This window comes from Spea bombifrons, chromosome 1 (genome assembly GCF_027358695.1).
Source record: "Spea bombifrons isolate aSpeBom1 chromosome 1, aSpeBom1.2.pri, whole genome shotgun sequence".
NCBI classification, from domain to species: Eukaryota; Metazoa; Chordata; class Amphibia; order Anura; family Pelobatidae; genus Spea; species Spea bombifrons.
Window position 1 is genome coordinate 25,049,153 of NC_071087.1, and position 16,071 is coordinate 25,065,223.

Below are 16,071 nucleotides of genomic sequence, written 5' to 3' on the forward strand. Positions count from 1 at the left end.
TTTATATAATGCATACCAAAGGATAACATTTGCTTTATTTTACTGTATATACATTTTAAGGTTTCACTGCTTCTTAAAAAAGATAATATACAACGTGCTGTACTATTTGAGAAAATCTTGATAGGACGCAGAGTTTTAACCTCTAATGATTAATAATGTGGATTTTTGGTTTTAATCCTGGTTATAACTACTTTGTATACATTTATAATCTGGCAAGAAGGGTTTATCCTTTAAAATGCTCGGGATACCCTTGTATGAAGCAAACATATCTTTTCTAGAGCGTGTTTTTGACATGTCATGCTTTTAGTATTATTACCATTCATTGTAAATAGTTATTTTTCTTTCTGATTAATTTGAAATGTACCAAAAAAGTTGTGTTTTTTAAAAAAATAAATCATGTACTCATATATAGCTCAAGACATATTGTCTTGTACACCGAGCTGCTGGCCCAAAAGCTTACAAGCTAATATTAAGTAACATATGTATCAATACATAGTCTAACACTGTTACAATGCTAACCTAAAGCACAGAGTATTATACTTCAGGTATTTCTTAACAGATTTACAGAAAATCATGCTAAAAGTTGAGTTTTTTTCATGATAATAAGACAGAGGCTTAAATTTGTTGTGTATATATGTATAGCGTATTTTACATTTTTTAATTTTCTCATCTGCATTGCTTCATGTATAGGGCTGTTGCAATTGCCTTTTAACATATGGAACAACACAAAAAATGTTTATAAATAAAGATTAAAATGTCTATATTTCTGAAGTCTTGCCTCTTTTTCTTTTTTTATTGTGTTTTTTTGCATCCTACATTTGGGCCTTTTTCTTTTTAGTGAATGCTCACAAACTAGAATAATTATGGCTTTTGTTTGAAACCATATTGATACATAATCTTTATTAGCACTAAAATATAGAATTTTTATTTTTGCAATTTCACCTTTCTCCACGGGTTAGGTGCTACTGCTGAAAAACATAATTTTTGAGCGCAAGGTACAGTACCACCCCAAAGCCATATGTTTTAGATGGCAAAAAGCACCGTTACAATCCAGTGCTGCCATTAGATAGCATGATCTCTTGTATCGGCACGGACACTTCTCCATTGATGCAAAATATGTAGGACTGCTTCTAAGCTGTTATGGGAATGTTTATGACATAATAGTATGTTGTAAAGTCAGGGAGGGGTTAAATAAACATACTGACATAATATTCAGAGCTTTTTAAAATGTTTTGATAATGTTTCCACCACTCGATCCGACCCTTGGCATTGAAGTTGATGATATGAGGCTTGCATACAGCTTCTCGGCCATGAAAACCCGTTCCATGAAGCTCCCCCCCGCACAGTTTTTGTGTTGGTATTAATGCCAGTGGAAGTTTGGAACTCTTCAGCTATGGAATTAGCAGAGCACTGGCGACTTTTACGAACCAATGCGACTCAGTAATTGTCTTCGACTTAGTGGCCAAGTTGCTGCTGTTCCTAAACTTCCACCTTCCTAAACTTCCTCTTTCCTAAACTTCCACCTTCCTAAACTTCCACTTTCCAATAATACCACTTACAGTTGACTGTGGAATATTTAGCAGGGATGAACTTTCACAAACTGACTTATTGCAATGGTGGCATCCTATCACAGTACCATGCCTGAATTCACTGAGCTCTTCAGACCCCACAAATGACCACCTCTCAGTTATTGAGTTCAGGTGTTTCACAACATCAGGTGTATAAAAAATAAAAATAAAAAAGTACATAGCCATGCCCTGTCCATAGACAAACATTGGCAGTGTGATGAGTCGTAGTGAAGAGCTCAGTGACTTAAACATAAGATGCCATCTTTTGCCACAAGTCAAGTTTATGTGCTATTTTTGGGGGTGTGGAAGCGTCTAGGAGTAACAGCTTAGCCACGAATTGGTAGACCACTCAAACTCATAAAGTAGAGCGGCTAAGTGACCAAAGTACAGAGTGCCCAAAAAAGCCTGTCGTCTGTAGCATCACTCACTACAGACGTTCAACCTGCCTCTAGAACCAACATCAACACAAGCATGTCTGTCTGGCACTTCATGAAATGGATTTCCATGGATGCACAGCTGCACACAAGTGGAAGATCACTATTCGCAATGCTAAACATTGGCTGAAGTAGTGTAAGGCACGCTGGATGTCTGAAGGACAAATTTGGGGTTTTGGCCTACCTACCTGAATGCATAGTGACTACTGTAAAGTTTGGTGGAGGAAGGATAAAGGTTTGTCAGGGTGTGGGCTAGGACCCTTAATTCCAGTGAAGAGTAACATCAATGAAACAGCATGCAAAGACATTGCAGTTAACTGTATTCTTCCAGTATGGCACCAGTTTGGGGAAGGCCCTTTCCTGTTCCAGGTGGCCATTCTTTTGGTCATGTAGCATGTGCATGTGTATATCTAGTGTATATACAGTACATGTACATATACAGTGTGCAATACACTTTTTTACACCTATATTATAAGAAACTAGTGGTTTAGCTTAGCCCTGCATAGGAAGCACAGAGAAGGCGAACAAAAGGAGATTACCAGACAAAATGAAAAGGAGGAAACATAAAGGTTTGGGGTGGGGATATGGATCAAGTGGTGGGGATAATGGTTCCATGTGTGTATATTTAAGGAGGGAAGTTTGAGTTATTTACAGAAGCTTAGGGAGATGGGTGCTCCAGTCAAGAGAACCAGGTTTGTTATTTCAGGTAATTATCATTAGATAACTTCCTCCATCTGGCAAATATTCCATAATTTAGCCTTTTAGTTTTGTTTTTTTTTTTGCACTGGAGGTTGATAAAGCTTTCATTGAGTTTTGATTAATTATTTGTATGTGGAAGGTGAGAGAAGACCAATTTTTTGGTATTTTGGTCCAGTAAGAAAATATAAACGTGACAAGTCTTAACGTAGAATAACTGGGTAACATGAAGGATTTTATCACAAACGTATCTCAGTGGACAGAGATACGTTTTTAATAAGAAATCAAAAGTATGAAGCGTTTTTCACTCTTTTGATGAAAAGAATCCATTCCCAGATTGTGAAATCACCTCATCTGTTTGCCTTGTTCCTAAGGCTTATGGTATGGACAGATGTCCAAATAAAACTTGGAAGAACAAATGTGTATTTCTAGCAATGGGTAGACTGCAACCCTCAGAATCCTCAGCCGACACGTCATCCTCAGTCAGACTGCAGCCTGTAGTTGGCCGGAAACTAACTGCTGTTGGGTGGGAGTCTTGCAAAGGTAAGAATTATAAATTATCCTAATATGTGGAACACTGTAAATTCAGTGCATTTTTTTTCCTGTAGCCAGCAGAGAGCAGACCAGTTTCACAATTTTTACAGTTTTTTTTTTCTCTTCCAGTATTTCTTGAAACTTGATCCTTTAGAAGCTTCTCTTCATGCTCTGGAAAATACAAATCAGCAGTGCACATTCCTTACAGCCTTCTTTTTTGCATTGCCCATTTACTGACAGCAAGCAGAAGGTTTCTTTTATTCAAGCTATTCTTGGGGTAAGTCTCCTTTCTGGGACCCCAACCTACTTCAAAAAAAATGAAGTTCTGGGTCATTTTCAGCCTGATTCTCGTTCAAGAAATTCTACAAAATGGTGAGTTATTTTACAGACTCTCGTGTCAAAGCTGGGAGCACCTTGTAGCTAAACAGAGCAGCCCTTTGGCAGCGTACAGAATGTTAAACTAAGGTTAATTGTACCCAAGACCTAAAATGTAAGTAAATGACATCACTTACAGAGAATGCTTTCTTGGTAACGCACACTTACACCTAAAAATACCATAAGTGAAATTATTCAGCTTCTGATATATTTGGATTACTAGTTTAAGCAAAATCGATCTTAACTTCCAGTGTTCTTGATGCATGAGAGGGGAACTGATAGCCCACCAATTGTACTTAAACTACAGCGCCCGTTATCCTCGGCCAGGTAATGGTATTTCTGTGATTTTGGCTGTCCGCCACCACTTAATTATTTAATGGGCAACAATGAAAAATGATACACACCTGTGTCAATTATCACAGGTAATTATATGCAAATATATGTACGCATGTAATACTGAACTGATGTTTTTTTATTGATGGAAACATTAAAACATTCTTCCAATACACTGTATAAAACAATATGTAATAAGATAGCATAGTATATTATAAAGCGTTATATATTATATTATATTATATTATATGTGTTGACAACAGACGGAATAGAGAATAGTGGAATTCACTTACATTCATAGCTGAGGACTGTAACTGGCATTGGATTGTCCCTGAAACAAATCCATGAATTTATATGAATTATATAATACGGATGGATGGAATATTCATGCAATGCTAGCTCTGTAATTGTTGATTGTCTATAAAACTTAGGTTATAATCATGAAAATATCCTTAGGGATTAATTACGTTAGGTGACTTCAATACAAACGAAAGAATCATAGAATGATATAATACATTTTTATGAGAGTGTTATGTCAAAAATTATATTGTGACATGATAGTCCCTCAAGTCAAACATTCTCGCCTTCTTCTATGATGGTAGGTGGTGGGCCAGCAGATCTGTAACTGGGGCTTGTGGCGCCTGGCAGGATTTGTGGTCCTGCACTACACCGGGGTTATGTCGGCTTTTGGAAGCAGAAGGGGACCAAGGAGCATTGCTGTTGGGTGGCTCAAGTGCACCTCTTACCTTGCTGCTCCTAGGATAAGTGCCCCTCTTGCCCCATTAAAGTTATGGCCCTGAGGCCAGTGGTATAGACATATTGTGGCAGAGAACAATCTTAAATCCTGCGTTGGGAGTGTGCGCCAATGCCTATGTTCTCACATACGCAGTAGACCCAAGTCAAGAAACAAGAATCAGCTGCTAGGAAACTAAATAGGCAGCATTTCTAAGTATTTCACAGAAACAAGGCCATATTTACTGCCACTTTAAAAACTGAAATTTAAGACTTGAAAGATGTGAAATTATTTATTTTTTTACTCGTTAAATTAATTTAGGTTTTCTGAGAAACACTAATGCCATGGCATGTACTGCTGATTATATTACATATTTATATATGTCATGCTGAAATGACTTCCATATGCATACTTGCAGAAAAATGAAATGCAAGTTTTCATTAATGTTGCTAAAGATTTATAGATGATTTGTCAGCCTTTAAAGAACCAGGTCGCTGTGTGAATTCTTGCTACACACCCCCGTAGGAAACAAATTAGTTCTTCAGTACATCTGGCATTTCACACTAAAGAAATCTTCTCTAGGTCAAAAGCTTATAGTCAAATACAGAACACTATTGTTCTTTGTGACACAGAAAAAGGGTTAATGAAAAATGCTTTTGCTGGATTTTGCATGGCAATTAATGCAATAAACGCTTTTTAATTGGATAACGATTTTAATAGAGATTAGCTCATTATTAGTTAAATGGTGGAACATACGCTAAATTACAGATAGTTTGTGAATGGAATGTGCTCTTATTTACTCTTCGTCCAAAGACTGCTCAGTATAGTGATAAAACTCCTCGGTGTTAGAGCAATGACCGCTCCCCATCCTTAATGTTTTTATGGGGGATGTTTTAATGTATAGATTAATAGCAGTAAAAATAAGAGATGAATTTAGTTGGATTTTAAAAAGTTAATGTTCACAACCGTATTTTATTATTAGAACATTATTTGTAAAATCAGAGTGTTATGACCAAGAAATTGTGAATCAAAATAACACTGAAATTGAAATTCGTTGTACTGTCCACATTTTCAGAGTTGTACCAAGTTGACAGTTCTTCTGACCAATCATACTAATTTTGCTGAAATGCAACAGACATACTGCAACTGTGCCAGCTTGTCTATTCACAAAAACTAGACCTGAATTGAGCTTACGGTGGGGTTTCTAACAGGATTCTAACTGAACAAAGTCAGCTTGGGATTTAAGGCATAGGGGAGTTGACCCAGAACTCCGTTAAACCCTAAATGGATCACCCAACCGACAAGTCCACATCAGACTCAACTGGCAGAATCACATGAATGGCCTGTAGACCTACAAAGCTAAGATGATGATGATCAACTCGACAACTGATTTTATTTAACACCTCTTCATTTGCTTGATTGAGCGCTGATGAGTGGTTTTAAGTTAAGTCACTTGAGTTATAGGTGATGAGGTTTATAATAATTTTTAAAATGTCCTTTTTTTCTTTGTCTGCCTGTTTTAGTTCATGGTCAAGCCAAAGCTAAGCGCCCAAAAGAACCTGGTGAGAATAAAATCAAACCTGCTATCAAAAAACTCAAGCCAAAAATTACAAAAATGAAAGAAACCACAGAAACCCTAACAAAGACTCCGTCCATTATGACCCAAGTAATGGACAAAGGACGGTTCCAGAAACCAGCTGCCATGCTAAGTATGACTGCAGGACAAAGCATTGAGCTTAGATGTAAGGGGGACAAGGTCACATGGAGCTACCCTGTCAATCTGGATAAATTCAAGGACTCCAGACTCAGGTAAACCAAAGAAACCCTTTTAACTAAGATTACTATACTACTTATTCGTTTGCAGGCTCCTTGGTGCTTTTCTTGGTCCTGGCAGGCAAGTGGCTTGTGCGCTTTAAGGCTGGTGGCTGATAGATGTGTTGCTGCCTGCGACACTGCACTTTTAGATCACCCACAAACATGGTATGTGCAACTGTACGCTTAAAAATGGGATCGACACCCGATCGGATGTCAGTATGTTGCGTTTTCATTGATCCATTGAGCATTTGCCCAGTGTGCCCATTGACCAGTCCAGTCCAAGAAATTTGAAATAATATATATATAGCTCCCAGCTAAGCAGTTGTTATTGTGATTGTTAACTATTGATCTTAGTAAGATCTAGCATTCTCTCAGGTGAAGTTTGTGTATCCTGGGTACATTTAGTGAACATTGGAATTGAATGTGCAGGACAACATATGGTTCATTGGACAGGCCAAACAGGCATAAACACATGCTATATGATATAGCATTTCAATTAAATTAAAAATAGGAGAAAAAAAATAAATGTATCCATAATTTGAATGCATTAGGAATTCAAGACCCAATGCATTTCTACCTTGCTTTTGCTCCAAAACAAATAAGTCCAGAAAATATCATTTTTAAATTTTACCTGTTTGGTTACCCCTTACATGGGACCCAGGCGGCACTTTGACAGCATGGCCAGATCCTGGGTTGTGGTCAATTAGGGATAAATAGGTTCCAGACTTACCATTGTTTCAAGATGGAGGCAGGGCCAGGTAACATTGCAGTTCGTGACCCCGCTGGAGTAGCGTGGCAGCAAGCTGAAGACAAGGTAGGTGAGCTGCATGAGTGCGTTTGGGTATGTCAGCATGTGTGTCCGTCTGGGTTTGGGTGTTGTAACTATTAGTGTACTATATAACATTGAGCCACATCCCCCCTCAGGACCTTCCTGACAGTAGCTCCTCTTTCTTGAACCATATATCTTGCTGAGGCTGTGCTGTGATTTAAGAAATTATCCAATGATTGGTTCACGTTTGACCTCATGGTGTAAATGGACCAGTTACAAGGGAGATCAATGGGTTATTGGCCCACTCAGCAGCTACATGCTGCGGCCCCCAATAAGGCAGAGGGGGCTGGATGCCTCTACCTATGGTCCTGTCATCCTAGGCTAACTCGGCCTAGACCACTATAAGCCATTAGTTGTGACTTTAGTCTTGATTGCCATGTGCGGTATTTCTAGATAACATTACAGGTGCTGTGGAACTGCAAACAGGTTGTTTGTGATAATGCACTGTGAGAATAATTAAACACATATCTTCTTAATGCAAAATGAGAAAATGACAAAATACTTTCCAAAAAATGTTGGCCCTCAAGGGGTTGGAAAAGAAAAATGAAATCAAATATTGACATAGTAAAACTATATGTTTAACTCATTACAAGCATTTCCATATGCTGAGTAGACATTGCTGGCCAATGAAATTTTAAGAGCTTAAACATTTCTGAGATTCCAAATTTTGACTCTTTCCCGGCAGTCAAACGATCCTTGTGTCAAAAATAAACTAAATCCCGGGCTATTTTTTTAAGATTTTCAAATCTAAACTTATTTCAGACTTTACATGAACTCACGCCTGTCTGCAAGCAGATACAAAAGTTTATTGCCATTATAGACGGTAGAATGCTTCAAAATTCATAAAGTATTTCAAAATTTCTTAGAATGGCAACTTTTGGTTAAAGCCCATATTCTTTTTTTTCTCAATCTGTATCTTTAATCGAAGTTGATACCAAAGTTAAAACAATTTAAAGTTACAAAGTTACGGAACTTTCCTTCAGATGGAATAAATCATTTTTAAATACTCCATTTTCTCTTGGGTAACTCAAGATATCTTTTTTCTTAATCTCTGTCAAACATAATGTAAACACGTTTTCTTGGATTTTGTTAAAACAAAAATAGCTTTTTATATTAACCTCTCAGGGACCAGAAGAATCAGTAGCTCGTTCTCTTTGAAACTGCTCATTAATTTAGTGGTAGACGGTTGTATAAGACCTTTGTTACGAATCTGCTCTATATTTCTTGAAATCTTCAAAAATAAATATATAAGTTCTGACAGTTTTTACACAAATGTTAGTAAATCTGAAACATTTAAGACCTTAAGATTTAAGTGAAACCAATTCTATGTTTACCAAAATGTGACATTTTACATGTCAATATACTCAGTAAGAATTTTTTCCGATAAAATAATTTATATTTGGTTCAATATATCCATGAATGCATGTCAATAAGAATAACTATCTTGCCGCTTGTCATAGAATTTGCATAATTACATTAATTATGGACACAGCAGAAGTGATAACGGTATGTAAATAAATTCACTTACAGAAAAAATGTATATATGTTAGGTTTGGTATATAATTAATTTATTATGGATTAATGTCTACGCAGTTGTAGATGAGCTGAAACATTTTGATGTTTACTTTCTGATGTCAGAGTTGTTTGGAGAGTATGGAGGAGAGATGTGGTTTCATCTCCTTGACTTCACTAGAAGTAATAAAAGGCCAACACCGGCAAATTCTCCAAAAGAATGACTGAGAAGGCCATGTTTATTGTATAGAAATCAAAAGAGGAGTGCCAAAAGAATTTGACAAATTAACTGTATAAAGTGTTAATGAAATGACTATTGTAATTAATAATTATTTAAAAAAAGAAAATTAGCGACTTCCGTGTTTTCTTTAAATAACAGAAATTATACTTATAATACAACCACAATAAACTATAGAGCAATACTACTCGGTCTCAATAGAAGGGACAACAAATAGCGCTCTCTGATAAGAATTGCCGAATAGAATAATATACCGTCTATTTGTATATTATTTATATTTTTTTATATTTTTTTAGAGCACTATTTGTTTTTTTTATTCTTTCAGTCCCTTCTACTAAAGCTTCTAAAGCTTTAAGCAATGTTGATAAATATAATTAATGTTATTTAAAGAAAACACAAAAGTCAATTGTTTTTTTTTATCTTAATCACAATAATGATTTTATTAACACTTTATAACAATTGATTGTCAGATACTTCTTGCGCTTCTCAATTGTGAATAGGGGTGTTTTCACATATTGAGTAAGCACCATTGATTATTTATAAGACTAATTATTAGTAGCGTCTATCACCTGTCTTCTAGTAATCGGCATATATAATGTATAGTTCAACCAGTGAGGTGACCTTGCCATGCATGCTATTCATGCATGCATGCCCACGCCACTTTAGTAAATAAACCTCTGTCTCTCCAACTTAAGTACGCAAGCAAACGACTAACCATGGTGAGATTCTCGTTCTAGGCTGACAATGCCCAAATTGATTCTGCATATTGCATGGGGAACCCGTGGCTTGAAATGTTTTACCTGTCCCCAGATGACCTGAAACTAAATTTAATGAATAAACCCCACAGAGAAGATAATACAGCTCTGCAAGTAATTTTCACAAATACTGCTAAAAATAAATTGTGTGCTAGGTTAAACGAATGTTCCAACACACACCGTGTACACAAGGGAAATACATATCTGCTTCCAAGTAACAAATTACTTTGACATCAGCCCCATAGCCATTGCTGCATGCAAATGAGTGTACATTGGGAGTGAGCCACCTGGTCCAATAAACAAGTTTCTTGTGTTTATAATCATATATCGTGAAAATCTGTACTTTGTGACAACCAGCTTTCGGACTCTTCTCCAGTGTACAGTCCTCTGGTATTTCATGGACTCAATTCACTTTTTCTCTGGTGACAAAGATTTTGAGATTCCTCAGTATAGCCAGCTTTCACTTCATTTATGGATATATATATATATATATATATATATATATATGTGTGTGTGTTTGTGTGTGTGTTTCTAACATGCTTACAAAATTACACATGCCTACTGCTTAAGATAGACAGAGGGAGAACCAGGGTAGTTCAATGAGCATCTTGTGTACATAAACCGAGATGAGTTTTTTTTTGTGGCATAGCATCATCCGTTATTCTGTGGTTTAACATTGTATCTCGTTGTTGCCATGTGTATCTCAAAGCATGGGGTAGGCATATGGCTCTCCTGAATCTAAAATGAGACCACCTAAGATGACACTGATGACTGATTAAGGTTTGAGTCTTCATAGTAGAAACAATGGACAGACTAGATGGTCTGAATGGTTCTCTGTCATCAGGTTCTTGTTTATATTTGTGCACAGAAGTCACAATGAACAACCCTTATGAATTCAGTCGTGACCATATGTGGTGGCTTTAGATTTCTAGCCTTCTAAGTTTTCTTTATATTATATTCAAAATGACCAAAATCATCTTAGGGCGATAGTAACCATGCCAGTTCTACAGTTTGCTATAAATGATCAAAGTTCCAAGTGACTTAATCTGCCCGTGATATCAAAGACTTGGTTAAGTAAGCTGAACCATACTGCTCTATTCATCTGGCCTTCAAACACATTCGTCAATGCTTCCAAAAAGCTGATGCTTATTAAATATATTTATTAAAATGGCACTTAGAAGAAAGATGGGCTTTTGTAGGAATGTATTCTCCTGTTGCCAGTAGTTTGCTTTCATTTAATTCCAGTGGTTTACATTTTGATTTTCAGTGGTATGAGCATTTTTCAATAATTTGGGGTGTAGTTCCTTTCAACTGGTGGGTTAACCAAACACTATTTTTTCTTAGTGCAGGGATTATTTCTTATTGCAGGCAAACAGCTGCAGAGAAACTACAACACATGTGTTCACCTCCAGAGCTGGCCCTTGCATGGATCCCAGTGGGTCATTGGACCCAGGCGGCACTTGGACAGGGGCTGCAATTTTCTGCCCCAAGGCATGTTCTTCCATGACTGATTCATGGAGAAAAATAAGCTTTCTGCACCTCTTCCCCCAGCATCTTCCCCCATTTCTCCAATCAGCAAGAGGGTGTGCCAAGAAGCTCCGCCCTTTTGTGGAAGAGCACTGGAAGACCAGGTGCACAGAGAAGCGGGCAAAGAAGACACGTAGAGAAGCGGATGAAGAAAAAATGAATAAGAAAAGACAAGAGAAGAAGTGGAGCTGCGGAAACAGTAGGAAGATATTGAGAAAGAGTGTGAGAAAGCATGAGTGAGTGTGAGAAAGCGTGAGAGTGTGTGAGGGAGAGTTAATTTATTAATCATAATATAAGGCCAGAATAGGCTTCGGTCATCCTCATTGTAGGTGAAGGGTGACAAGGTGTCACCATTCAGCCAACAGAAAATTTACTGTGGTTTCAGCTCCCTCATGCTTTTCATTATGAGGGGATGACACTGGAAAGTTTGTACAAGAAGAATGGAAGCAATTACCCTGTACAATCCATAGTTCAATCACTGATTGACAAACAAACTCTCACTTGCATTTGTATGTATGTGTGTATGGGCATTTGTATGGGTAGGTTCTATGTGTGTATTCTGACTGTCTATACATTACTGTAACTTTTTGGGGCCTAAGCGTATAGAATGAATAGAGGGTGCGCCTAAGTCAGACTGAGAGGAGCCCTGAGACTGAGAGAAGGCCACTGGCGCTAGGTACGTAAATCCTGTGGATGCAATCTGGGCAAGTTCCATGTCTGTGTGTAACCTGTAGCTGGGACAAGTCCCTACGTGTGCAGTCTGGTTGCTGGGGCAAGTCCCTATGTGTGCAATCTTGGTGCTAGGGCAAGTCCTTATATGTGCAAATCTGGGTACTGAGCCAAATTGAAACTTTCCATGCATTACTTATTTGACCTACTCTTTTAATGCTGAGCTTACATGTGATTTTTCAGTTGATCGATCCCTAGCTCTCTTGGTCGATCAGGTCCCCCTGTATCCCACTGCTCAATGGGCCGGTTACACTATAGAAGCTGCGTTGACTCAGCAGAGCCTCCATATCCCAGACCAGAATTGTCAAAAATCTATGTAAAAGTGACTGTTTTAGAATCCCACACACAGCTGACCACTTCTTTACAAAAAAATAAATAAAAAACACAAACACATCCATGGATGATGTACAAGTCCCAAAGGCCTTCACATCAGCAGGGACTTGCCCTGTGTGCTGAAATCTTTATGTCTCTGAAGTATGTCACAGAATCAACACATCATGGGGTTTACAGATGGAAGTGGCAGGCCACACGGTGTTTTTTTTTTTCTGTTCTTTTTTGATGAGTAAAACCCATTAATGTTTGTTCATATCACAACAATTTTCAAAAAAAGAATTTAGCCATATCGGTCAAAGAGAAGATGGTCTTTAGTGGAATTTAATAAATGTTATAAATATTATAAATTAGTCTGCCATCACATCTGAAGAAGATGGTCTCAAAAGCTTGTGTGTTTTTACATCTGTCTTGGCCTAATAAAAGATAGCAACTTTTTAAAATGAGAGTAAAATGACCACTTTATGCACTTCTCTTTAGTTAGACTTCCTTGGGCCCCTAGGAGACCTTCGTCTCCACTACTTGTCTATCACATATTCTTTTATTCACAGTTGATTAGATAAAGCAGCTTTTATTTTCCCTTTTTCCTCCACTGTGTTCAACAAACAGGTGGCACACATATTACAGGTCTAATAAAATGCAAACACATATGATTTTAGTGGTTTAAGCTGGGATTTAGTTAAAGTCCTAACAATCTTTTCATGGGCTGGGTAAGAAAATTCCTTCCCAACTGTCAGACTATTTTTACCTTAAAATTGTTGAATTTGGCAATTTCCCAGCATATTCTCAGCCTGAAAAACTTCACTAAATATCCAGAAGGAATTGTCATGGATATGCAGAAAGAACATGCATATGGAAAATACAGAATGAGTTACAACTCCAAATGTTATATTAATCATTCCATGAAAACCAACCTGTATTTCTGGAGTAAAATTGTAGTACATAAGTGAAATAAGAATGCATGTAGGATTTATAAAGTGGAATTGGTAAATATAGGAAATTATCCAATTCTGTGACATATAAGAACCACAAAAAGTAACCAAATGAAAGTATCCCTACATTAGCATATCTGTCGATGAAGTAATATATGTTCCATACTATAATGTACAAATACCTTACTGCAGCTCCAAACTTGTTCATAATTGATTCATGGCTTGTTAGGACATTTGCTAGAGGTTATAAAATAATAATACACCATAAAACAGGAGGGTGCTACCCAAGTTATTAACTATTAGGATGCCAGAAGCGTATGCAGCAAGACGTACAATCGACCTATGGCAAAATAGATATATCAATGTATACGTCATCCACTTATCATTTGTCTGTCTATTTATTAATCTGATTTTAATTGCCGGTCTATTTATTTTGTTTTTGTCTACTGTTATATATTTTGGCATTTAGGAAAAAACTTGTCTGATATTTTGGGTACACCAATGACCCAGAGAAACATGAGAAAATACATTTTTACTAATTGTACAGAGTTTTACTCCATGGTCCTAACGTAAAAAGTCATCTGTCTTCCGCCAGGCTCTCTTAATTTAAAGAACAGCCATTTTCTTGCCCCACTGTTAAAGAAATACAGTTCGCCACAAGAATCTACCCGGAAAATCATGTCTCTGTATTTAAGGGCATGCAGAGTAGGCCAGTGTCCCTCCAGAGGCTGGGTCCACATAGTTGTAATTATTGTACCCTTTGTAAAGACAGCCCTGGGTAAGAAAAATGAAAAGATATGTTCATTTTGTGAATGCTGTAAATATATGACAACTGGACAATTGTGCCATTGGCTGAATCACACTAAGATATTGAACCAAACAGCAAATATTCTAAGCATTTCTATGCTTGAGGGAGTATTCTTAACCCAGGGCACTGCAGTAGTATCTGGTTTTCATCTGTGGGAATTCTTCATGGCCACCTTTAATAATGATTAGACCCTGGGCAAGCATTTGCTTGACCCCCCCCCCACACACTTTCCCTAGCATGCAATCCCATCTTCACCCTAATACCAAAACCCCCCACAAAAGTAGTTTGCAAACATGTCAATGGAGATTAGGAGGAGGCAATCATTGCGCTCTTCTGACCCTAGCGTGACTCTGCAATACATGTCCTCACGCCACACTCGCAGGACACAATACAATGCCAATCACATAGCAAATGAATGGTGCAGGTCCATCGAGTAACCCGAAACAGATGCGCAAGTCATGATCAGGGCCGACTTTAGTTGTTCAAGTACCTTGTGTGGGCAACCCCCATGGTGCCCTCTCCTCATTATCACCCCCAGAGTTCATTTGTCCCCTCCTTCACTGTGTCACACCTCTCTTTCCTCCTTCATGTAGTTCAGGTATAGATCAAATTAACAACACATGGAAACACAGCATTGCAGCTAATCAAGCAAATACTACATAAAAATCCTGTAGGTATTAATAAATAACATGAAAACATAGCATTACATGAATAAAGCAACTGAATAAGACACAATCCCAGCCTTATTGGTATAGATCAATTGAAAATTACATGTAAACTCAGCATTAAATGTATAGATCAAATAAATAATGCACTGAAACCCTAACTTGCAGACACAGATCACAAGTCACAAACCCCAAAGGCCAGCCTTGGCACCCAGATTGCAGATATAGGACTTGCCCTAAAACCCAGATTGCACATACAGGACTTGCTCCAGCATTTCTATTGCATCCTCGGGAGTTACCCAGTACCCAGATTGGAAACATATGACTTGCCATCTTTGTCCCCAAACAGCCAGCCTGTGCCATCTTTGTCCCCAAACAGCCGACCTGTGCTTTGTCCCCAAACAGTCTGCCTGTGCCATCTTTGCTCCCAAAACACCCTGTCTGTGCCATCTTTGCCTCCTAGCAGCCTATCTGTGCCATATTTGGCAGCAAAGGGGGAACAGACAGGCTGTTTGGGGTTAAAGATGGCACAGACAGGCTGTATGTGGGCAAATATGACACAGACAGGCTGTTTGGGGCAAACAACCTGTCAGTGACATATTTGCCAAAGGTTTACACATCTACATCCATGCTTTTTACACACTTATAAAACCTGAATATATTTACTGTAAATTCTATGTATAGAATATATGTATATGCATGCTGCTTCACCAACAACTTATGCATGATAACGTATTTTGTAAGTTTAACTTGTTAAAAATAAATCACTTCCCTTTAAGAGAAACTGCAGCCACAGAGCTGCAACACACTACATCCTCTGTGGTCCTATTTTCACTTCACTGATTGGCCACTTAAAGCAACCAATTGGTGTCTGAAAAAGCTCTCCAAATAAAATGGCCAAGTTTAGACTGTCTGGGTCAAATACAGACAGTTTTATGTGAGTCCTACACTGTAGAGACAGGGTCATGAGGCAGCTGCAAATATGCATTTCATTCTAGTTACAGGCACAAAATCGGAGAACCAGTCAGTGTTTTGGGAAAAAAAATCTTTTACTTTTACAACCTTTATTTAGTCCAGATATGTCAAGCTCAATTGCTTCAGGCTCCAAACTCCATGCACAATCTTTCCTCTGTTGCATTTGCTGATAATAGAAATCCTATTTGCTTTGTTATTTTGATCCTCTTTATTTAATAACCACTTTTAATGTTTTTTTTTTACATTTTTACTTTCATTTTATGAACACTAGGTGGCAGCAATT

At 37.7% G+C, this 16,071-nt stretch overlaps 1 protein-coding gene across 2 annotated transcripts in view; it reads left to right on the top strand.

Annotated features, from left to right (window-relative positions):
• The first annotated feature begins 3,371 nt into the window (after window positions 1–3,371).
• The window catches only part of PDGFRL (platelet derived growth factor receptor like), a 29,924-nt gene continuing 17,224 nt past the window's right edge, over window positions 3,372–16,071 (top strand). Inside the window, exons 1-2 of one of the 2 annotated variants that reach the window (XM_053458992.1) lie at window positions 3,372–3,509; window positions 6,197–6,482. In XM_053458992.1, coding sequence (XP_053314967.1) covers window positions 6,289–6,482 — 194 coding nt within the window. In that variant the 5' untranslated portion in view covers window positions 3,372–3,509; window positions 6,197–6,288. Of the gene's footprint in view, window positions 3,605–6,196; window positions 6,483–16,071 lie in introns of both variants that reach the window. The other variant, XM_053458983.1, reaches the window with a different exon arrangement.